The sequence below is a fragment of the Thalassophryne amazonica genome, chromosome 20, assembly GCF_902500255.1.
Source record: "Thalassophryne amazonica chromosome 20, fThaAma1.1, whole genome shotgun sequence".
NCBI classification, from domain to species: Eukaryota; Metazoa; Chordata; class Actinopteri; order Batrachoidiformes; family Batrachoididae; genus Thalassophryne; species Thalassophryne amazonica.
Genome location: NC_047122.1, coordinates 51,570,997 through 51,580,525, shown reverse-complemented (window position 1 = coordinate 51,580,525; position 9,529 = coordinate 51,570,997). Strand labels below are relative to the sequence as shown.

At 39.6% G+C, this 9,529-nt stretch overlaps 1 protein-coding gene across 1 annotated transcript; it reads left to right on the top strand.

Moving 5' to 3' along the window:
- The first annotated feature begins 555 nt into the window (after nucleotides 1–555).
- Nucleotides 556–9,199, top strand: LOC117501980 (BET1 homolog). Its single transcript, XM_034160957.1, has 4 exons — nucleotides 556–717; nucleotides 867–973; nucleotides 8,500–8,556; nucleotides 8,649–9,199. The coding sequence occupies exons 1-4, from the start codon at nucleotides 699–701 to the stop codon at nucleotides 8,802–8,804; spliced, it is 339 nt and encodes a 112-aa protein (XP_034016848.1). The 5' UTR covers nucleotides 556–698; the 3' UTR covers nucleotides 8,805–9,199.
- The last annotated feature ends 330 nt before the right edge of the window (nucleotides 9,200–9,529 follow it).

Here is a 9,529-nt window from a genome sequence, read left to right as displayed (position 1 = left end):
TGCAATTTGATTGGCCTAGATTTTTACACCCCTAGGCAAAACATTTTTAATATGTTTTTTTTTTTCAACATATTACTCTGAAAATATGGCCTGTTGAGGCTGAAATGTATTGTGCCGTTTGAGATGTTCTCAAAGTCAGTCTAAACACTGTCCCAGTCGCCAAGAAATAACATATCTGTGTGTTGGTTTAACAAAGAACTGGGCTTGCCAACGCCTCAAACCATATATAAAACTGTAAAAATAGCTGTTTTAGGCCTAAAATATACTTACAGCATTGGGATTTCTATGTACATTCATATAAATGTGGAGCTGTGAAAACATTTAACATGTAATTTCAATCATATTTAAATATAAAATCTCAATTCATGTAATTTTGCACACTAACACTCCTTAAATAACAGTAATTAATGCACATTTTCAAAATGTCTCTGTTTGAATCATTGTTCATTGAATCATCATTAATATGAATTATTTTTCCATTCAACATTGCACTGACATTTCACGTTCTGACGTCATCTATAGGGGCGGACATTGATCGTTTGTTCCTGGTCGGCCACCGTACTCTCATGATGACGTGGCTTTTGCTTTGCTGGAGTGTGTTGCACTGCTTCGTCGCACCGATATTTTGATCTTCTGAATTTATTACTTTGTTACAGCGCAGACACATTACCGTACAGTGTTATTTTCAGTGTTTCAAGATGAGGCGCGCGGGATTAGGTAAGACAGAAAGAACAAAAATGTCCGTCTGCGCTGAAAGGTTTCTTTAGTGTATTTGCTACTTAGCTAACGGTAGCTAACTGTGTTAGCTTTAGCGTCGCGTATTGGAATTAAAAGTAAGTCACGCTGCTATAAATGTTTGTGCACAGGTGAGGGATCACCGGGGAATTATGTTGCTAGTGGCTACAGTGTTTATGAAGATGAAAATGAACAGCTACAGGAGGGACTCAGAGCTAAAGTGAGCGCATTGAAAAGTGTAAGTATTAAATAGTAACTTCATTTCTCGATACTTCTGTATACGGTCTTTGACTCTTGATTTTGAACGCTTAAAACATGTAAATGTCGTTTTGGTGATGTTCTATGTGAATTGTATTACAGAGCATTAAGTATTTTGTCTCCACATAGGATAGGTATGTGACAGAAATACTAAAATCACAGGAGTTGTAACATAAATGGAGTGGTGTTTAAATCTCTGTTCTATGCCAAATATGAAGAAAGTTATGAGCATTTGAAGTTCAGAAGGTCTTTGTAATTAGTCTTTGTTCTTAAAGGAAAACAGAAAGCTGTGACCAATTTCTCATAATTTACATTTCAGAATGATGATACCGTCACTTGCCCAGTTCTGGTGTTCTGTCGAGATGAGGTTCCTCGCGTAACTGCATGTGTGCACTAAAAAAATTACTTGACGAAGTTCGCTTATTTTGATGGGCAAGTAAATGTATAAATTGGTCATCCGAACGTACTAATGTATAAAATCTACTCACTATAAAATAAGTATTTTTAACCTGGAGTTAGCTTATTTCGACAGGCAAAAGATACATATACATACATACATTTATGCTCCTAACGTAAAATACAGAAAATGTTTTACTTACTAGGCTATAAATACACTGCATACAATTAATAAAAAAAAAAAAAAAAAAACGCGCATGCGCAGTTGCACATTGAGTGAGTTACATCATCTCCACATGTGCAGTTGCGCGAGGCACCTCATCTCGATGGGTGACGTCTTCATGTCCGGGGTAGAGCGATATGCGCAGTAGCGCGATGCACCTCATCTCGACGGGACACCGGATCATTGTCAGTTCCGGATCACTGCTGTATTATTTGCACCGCTGTTTCTCATAATCAGCGCAAATAAGCTAATACTTGGTACCAATAGAAAGACTGATGTTTTGTCTACAAACGACCACAAGCTCGACCGGATCCAGCCATCCTTGTGATCAGCAGAGGAATCAAAACATCCGGTCTCAGTGGTGTGCACGCATTTTCTGACTCGCTCATTCCTGCAAGTGTGAAAGTGACGATCTCTGTTAAGTAACAAAGATGAGTTAGCCATTCAGTGTCATTGGTTCTAGAGTGGGAAAATACTTACATAGGTAGAAAATATCAGTGTGTTATGTCTTGCTGTTTAATTGCTGCACGCATTTATCTCTGATGTGAAAATTTGCTGGTTGTGGATCACTGAAGCAGCAGCCTCGTGTCAGTACTTGTGAGCCATGTGTACTTTGGGGGTCATCTCAACATCACAAATGGACATGAATGTGGGGGCTTTTACTTTTTAATTCGGGGAGAAATCTCACCTCCACACATTTATAACCCTCCTTTGCTCTCCATCTCTAACAATATGAGGTGCGAAATGATAGCAAGTTGGGACATCTTGTGCTATCCTGACCCACTTCATTGAGTTAAAAGCTTAGGGGGAGATGTCAAAATCCAAGAATGTTTAGTACCACAGATTTTATCTTCATTTATTAAGGAATGCTACCCAATTTGAGTAAGCACTTCATTTTCTGCTCGTAAAACATATAACAGTGCCTTTCAAAACTAAGTAAATTCTCATTTAATAAGTATAATTTATATCATTTTGTGTTCAAAACACATTCTCAGGCACAGTGTGTGTCATTCTGCATTAGAAGGGCTCCAGCCAGATGCCAGGAATGCCCCTAAAGTGACAGAGTGCCGTGATCCAGAACCGGGCAAAGTGATCCATTTCCGGCAAATATTTGCACCATACATAACGTGGCTTCACACTTTAAGTAGAATGGCTACCCCATCCCGGCTTCTTCAGTTAGATAACATCCAAATAACCAATACAACAATACGCAATAAAGGATATTCATTTGCGTTATGCCTCCGTATAGCGGGACTTTCAAAAAAGTGATCCAGAACTGGGCAACTGACTGTACTCTGTCAAACCTACTTATTATCTCATTTAAATGTGTGGTTTGCAACAATCTGCTGTTTAAACATTGTTTTCAGACAGTAGTTTAAAAAAGTAGTAGTAAAAAAACAAAAACAAAACAGCAATTTTGCCATGTTTGCTATCTTGCCAACTCGATATCGGTTTTGGAGGATAATAAAAATTTGCATGCGAAGGCTTCGATCACCACCAAACTTTGCAGAAAGGTAGACAATTACATGAGGTAAATGTTCTATATGATTTGAAAACCGATCTTACGCACCTTCAAGGTGAATTTCTTTGACTTTTGAAAAATGAGGTGGGCTTCATAGATAATTGGCAAAGCTTCTGGGGAAAACCTGGTCTTGTTAGGAGAGACGGCATCCATCCCACTTTGGATGGAGCAGCTCTCATTTCTAGAAATCTGGCCAATTTCTTAAATCCTCCAAACCGTGACTATCCAGGGTTGGGACCAGGAAGCAGAGTTGTAGTCTTACACACCTCTCTGCAGCTTCTCTCCCCCTGCCATCCCCTCATTACCCCATGCCCGTAGAGACGGTGCCTGCTCCCAGACTACCAATAACCAGCAAAAATCTATTTAAGCATAAAAATTCAAAAAGAAAAAATAATATAGCACCTTCAACTGCACCACAGACTAAAACAGTTAATGTGGTCTATTAAACATTAGGTCTCTCTCTTCTAAGTCCCTGTTGGTAAATGATATAATAATTGATCAACATATTGATTTATTCTGCCTAACAGAAACCTGGTTACAGCAGGATGAATATGTTAGTTTAAATGAGTCAACACCCCCGAGTCACACTAACTGTCAGAATGCTCGTAGCACGGGCCGGGGCGGAGGATTAGCAGCAATCTTCCATTCCAGCTTATTAATTAATCAAAAACCCAGACAGAGCTTTAATTCATTTGAAAGCTTGTCTCTTAGTCTTGTCCATCCAAATTGGAAGTCCCAAAAACCAGTTTTATTTATTATCTATCGTCCACCTGGTCGTTACTGTGAGTTTCTCTGTGAATTTTCAGACCTTTTGTCTGACTTAGTGCTTAGCTCAGATAAGATAATTATAGTGGGCGATTTTAACATCCACACAGATGCTGAGAATGACAGCCTCAACACTGCATTTAATCTATTATTAGACTCTATTGGCTTTGCTCAAAAAGTAAATGAGTCCACCCACCACTTTAATCATATCTTGGATCTTGTTCTGACTTATGGTATGGAAATAGAAGACTTAACAGTATTCCCTGAAAACTCCCTTCTGTCTGATCATTTCTTAATAACATTTACATTTACTCTGATGGACTACCCAGCAGTGGGGAATAAGTTTCATTACACTAGAAGTCTTTCAGAAAGTGCTGTAACTAGGTTTAAGGATATGATTCCTTCTTTATGTTCTCTAATGCCATATACCAACACAGTGCAGAGTAGCTACCTAAACTCTGTAAGGGAGATAGAGTATCTCGTCAATAGTTTTATATCCTCATTGAAGACAACTTTGGATGCTGTAGCTCCTCTGAAAAAGAGAGCTTTAAATCAGAAGTGTCTGACTCCGTGGTATAACTCACAAACTCGTAGCTTAAAGCAGATAACCCGTAAGTTGGAGAGGAAATGGCGTCTCACTAATTTAGAAGATCTTCACTTAGCCTGGAAAAAGAGTCTGTTGCTCTATAAAAAAGCCCTCCGTAAAGCTAGGACATCTTTCTACTCATCACTAATTGAAGAAAATAAGAACAACCCCAGGTTTCTTTTCAGCACTGTAGCCAGGCTGACAAAGAGTCAGAGCTCTATTGAGCTGAGTATTCCATTAACTTTAACTAGTAATGACTTCATGACTTTCTTTGCTAACAAAATTTTAACTATTAGAGAAAAAATTACTCATAACCATCCCAAAGACGTATCGTTATCTTTGGCTGCTTTCAGTGATGCCGGTATTTGGTTAGACTCTTTCTCTCCGATTGTTCTGTCTGAGTTATTTTCATTAGTTACTTCATCCAAACCATCAACATGTTTATTAGACCCCATTCCTACCAGGCTGCTCAAGGAAGCCCTACCATTATTTAATGCTTCGATCTTAAATATGATCAATCTATCTTTGTTAGTTGGCTATGTACCACAGGCTTTTAAGGTGGCAGTAATTAAACCATTACTTAAAAAGCCATCACTTGACCCAGCTATCTTAGCTAATTATAGGCCAATCTCCAACCTTCCTTTTCTCTCAAAAATTCTTGAAAGGGTAGTTGTAAAACAGCTAACTGATCATCTGCAGAGGAATGGTCTATTGAAGAGTTTCAGTCAGGTTTTAGAATTCATCATAGTACAGAAACAGCATTAGTGAAGGTTACAAATGATCTTCTTATGGCCTCGGACAGTGGACTCATCTCTGTGCTTGTTCTGTTAGACCTCAGTGCTGCTTTTGATACTGTTGACCATAAAATTTTATTACAGAGATTAGAGCATGCCATAGGTATTAAAGGCACTGCGCTGCGGTGGTTTGAATCATATTTGTCTAATAGATTACAATTTGTTCATGTAAATGGGGAATCTTCTTCACAGACTAAAGTTAATTATGGAGTTCCACAAGGTTCTGTGCTAGGACCAATTTATTCACTTTATACATGCTTCCCTTAGGCAGTATTATTAGACGGTATTGCTTAAATTTTCATTGTTACGCAGATGATACCCAGCTTTATCTATCCATGAAGCCAGAGGACACACACCAATTAGCTAAACTGCAGGATTGTCTTACAGACATAAAGACATGGATGACCTCTAATTTCCTGCTTTTAAACTCAGATAAAACTGAAGTTATTGTACTTGGCCCCACAAATCTTAGAAACATGGTGTCTAACCAGATCCTTACTCTGGATGGCATTACCCTGACCTCTAGTAATACTGTGAGAAATCTTGGAGTCATTTTTGATCAGGATATGTCATTCAAAGCGCATATTAAACAAATATGTAGGACTGCTTTTTTGCATTTACGCAATATCTCTAAAATCAGAAAGGTCTTGTCTCAGAGTGATGCTGAAAAACTAATTCATGCATTTATTTCCTCTAGGCTGGACTATTGTAATTCATTATTATCAGGTTGTCCTAAAAGTTCCCTAAAAGCCTTCAGTTAATTCAAAATGCTGCAGCTAGAGTACTGACGGGGACTAGAAGGAGAGAGCATATCTCACCCATATTGGCCTCTCTTCATTGGCTTCCTGTTAATTCTAGAATAGAATTTAAAATTCTTCTTCTTACTTATAAGGTTTTGAATAATCAGGTCCCATCTTATCTTAGGGACCTTGTAGTACCATATCACCCCAATAGAGCGCTTCGCTCTCAGACTGCAGGCTTACTTGTAGTTCCTAGGGTTTGTAAGAGTAGAATGGGAGGCAGAGCCTTCAGCTTTCAGGCTCCTCTCCTGTGGAACCAGCTCCCAATTCAGATCAGGGAGACAGACACCCTCTCTACTTTTAAGATTAGGCTTAAACTTTCCTTTTTGCTAAAGCTTATAGTTAGGGCTGGATCAGGTGACCCTGAACCATCCCTTAGTTATGCTGCTATAGACGTAGACTGCTGGGGGGTTCCCATGATGCACTGTTTCTTTCTCTTTTTGCTCTGTATGCACCACTCTGCATTTAATCATTAGTGATCGATCTCTGCTCCCCTCCACAGCATGTCTTTTTCCTGGTTCTCTCCCTCAGCCCCAACCAGTCCCAGCAGAAGACTGCCCCTCCCTGAGCCTGGTTCTGCTGGAGGTTTCTTCCTGTTAAAAGGGAGTTTTTCCTTCCCACTGTAGCCAAGTGCTTGCTCACAGGGGGTCGTTTTGACCGTTGGGGTTTTACATAAATATTGTATGGCCTTGCCTTACAATATAAAGCGCCTTGGGGCAACTGTTTGTTGTGATTTGGCGCTATATAAAAAAAATTGATTGATTGATTGACTTTTTCCAATACAAAATTTCAATCATGGAATTTTCTAACTTCTGCTCGTCACGGGAATGCCCTTCAAAAACGAGGTTGCAGGGGGGCTTTCAACTCCATCAAAAAATAAATGCATTCCACGCAGTGCAAACTTAGCATTACTGCCTGGAAAATCTCTCAGGCCAGGTACAGCAGATACATCCACAAGAGTGGACACCATATTTAGGACACATGCGCGTACCTACACTACACCACTGGCAGCTTCCCTCCTTGTAATAATTGTGGGTACATGTACCCACTGGTCATGAAAATGTGGGGGTACAGCAAAAAACAATCTCACTAACGCAACAAAAATTAACTGTTTTATCGCTTATTTGTAGACTGTAAACATAGAATTTTGACAATGGGCCACAAGGGAGTCAAGCTGTTGTGACATAATTGTTAGAAGTGGCTATTTGTACGTAGCCATATTAATAATTCCCAATTCTTTTCGTACATAGCGCAGCCTTGTTATGGCTAGTAGTTGTGCTCAGTGTAGTTTTGTACTCTACGTATCAATAGCATGTACAAGTACGTAGCCTCATGATCACGAGCTGTATTAACCAATGAGGGAGATGCTACATACCAATAGAATTTCACTATACGAATATGGCTGCGGTATCGGATCAACTCGTATTACTTACCGACTCATCGCACACCAACTCATAGCACCCGCTTGGTCAAGTCATAGCACTTTTAATTGGTCAACTCAAGTGAACAAACCTGACCCAAGCCCAGCATTGTTAATGCATCTTATTTCTGTTCTAAACAAATCCTTGTGAACAGGAAGAAAGCTGTCAGGTCCTGTATTTTTATTTTTAATTAACAAAAACAAACGTTCGCATCATATGAAGCAGACCTGACCTGTTGGCAGCACACAGAATCAATAAAATCTTTATCTATAAGCCATGTGAACACAGGGAGAACATGCAAACTCCACACGTAAGGCCACAGGTGTTAATTGATCACATGACAAGAATGTCATGTGATCAATTAACACCATTCTTGCTGAGTTAACACTGCTGCCCACTGTTGGATCAATATAATATAAAGTTTGCACTTCTACATTGCACCCATTTAATCAAAGAGTAGAACACGTGTAAAGCACATATGAGTACATGACCTCTTTGCTTCTGCTCAGCTGTTATTGTATCCTGCGCATTCAAACATGCATATTTTGCGCACAGCAACATCCACCATGACCACCAGTGGTGCATGAACGCAGTGATGACTGAGTGAATTAACACAGTGGGATTATTTTACAGATGTAAATAAAATCACTGGAAACAGTGATATTTGCAAGAAGGTGACTACAGGGTATCATCTCGAACTTTCCATGTGCAAAATTAGTACTCTGTGCAGGCATCATCAGAACTTCCCCCTTGTCATAAAAATACCTAGATAATAACCTTTATGATGCGTTCTAATAGACACTGCCTTTTTTTGCCTTCATTTACATGGTGGATGTAAATGAAGGCAAAGATATATTCAGTGACTGCACTACAAACACATCTGGATTGCTTCATTTCAGCTTCATTGTGGTGGTGAATTGAGGCAATATTGGAAATTGTCCAAATACTTATGGACTTCGCTGTCTCTTTCTTATATGAACTGTTACTTCATTTTTGTAGCTGTCGATTGACATCGGAACAGAAGTGAAGCACCACAACAAAATGTTGGATGAAATGGTGAGTTTCACTTGATACAGTGGTGTAACGAAGTCAGTGTTAAACCAACTATCCTGCTTACGTTCGTTTCCGTGGCTTTATCTCAACCTCAGGACACGGACTTTGACTCAACCGGGGGTCTGCTGGGGGCCACTATAGGCCGAGTGAAGCGGCTGTCCCGAGGCAGCCAGACCAAACTGCTGTGCTACATGCTGCTCTTCTGCTTTTTTGTCTTCTTTGTCTTGTACTGGTTCATCAAGCTGAGGTGATAAGAGGATCCTGATGGACTTGGACCTTGAATGCCACGTGCTCCTCCCCAGTCTGTTCCAAGTCTGCATCTGTAGACAGCATCAGTATGATGGTGGCACAGGAGGACTGTTGCACATGTGTCCGTCTACATTTCTAGAATGGTGCCTGTGTTCACTCAAAAATGAGAAAAGTGCGTCAGGTCTGCGGCTGGTTGTATAACAAAGGCATCATAATTATCAGTGGTCTGTAAGTTGTCATTGTGGACCATTGGGGAGTTAATGGACTGCAACAAAGTTAAATTAATTGATTCCTGTTATGTGAAAATGGTAAACTCCTCCCACAGGTTAAAACTTAAATTATAAAGGTTTGTTCTCTCAAGGAAACATGTCAGTCAGATATAAAACAGGACAAGTCTCGATCTTAGTTCCATGTTGGTTTTGTGTTTATTTTTAGAGGGGTCGAGTACCTTATTGGCAAAATAACAAAAGTCTCCGGGTGTCTTAAATACAGGCGTTAATGTTTTTAGCCACCAAAAAAAAAACTTGATGGTAATGGTGCATCACATAAAAAGGTTTCAAGTTGAACAAATTTCTGGTTCCTGTTGCTTTAAGGGTGATTCTTTAACTACGGGCACTATTGGCCTTGTAAATGTAATTTCCACCACACCATTGCCTTACAATATAAAGTGCCTTGGGGCAACTGTTTGTTGTGATTTGGAGCTATATACATGTGCTCTGATGTCACT

What these genes read in the sequence shown, in the direction of transcription:
- LOC117501980 (XM_034160957.1), top strand. An exon ending in AAGTGAGCGCATTGAAAAGT is followed by an intron (nt 974 to 8,499) that starts GTAAGTATTAAA and finishes TCATTTTTGTAG; the next exon opens with CTGTCGATTGACATCGGAAC. An exon ending in ACAAAATGTTGGATGAAATG is followed by an intron (nt 8,557 to 8,648) that starts GTGAGTTTCACT and finishes TCTCAACCTCAG; the next exon opens with GACACGGACTTTGACTCAAC.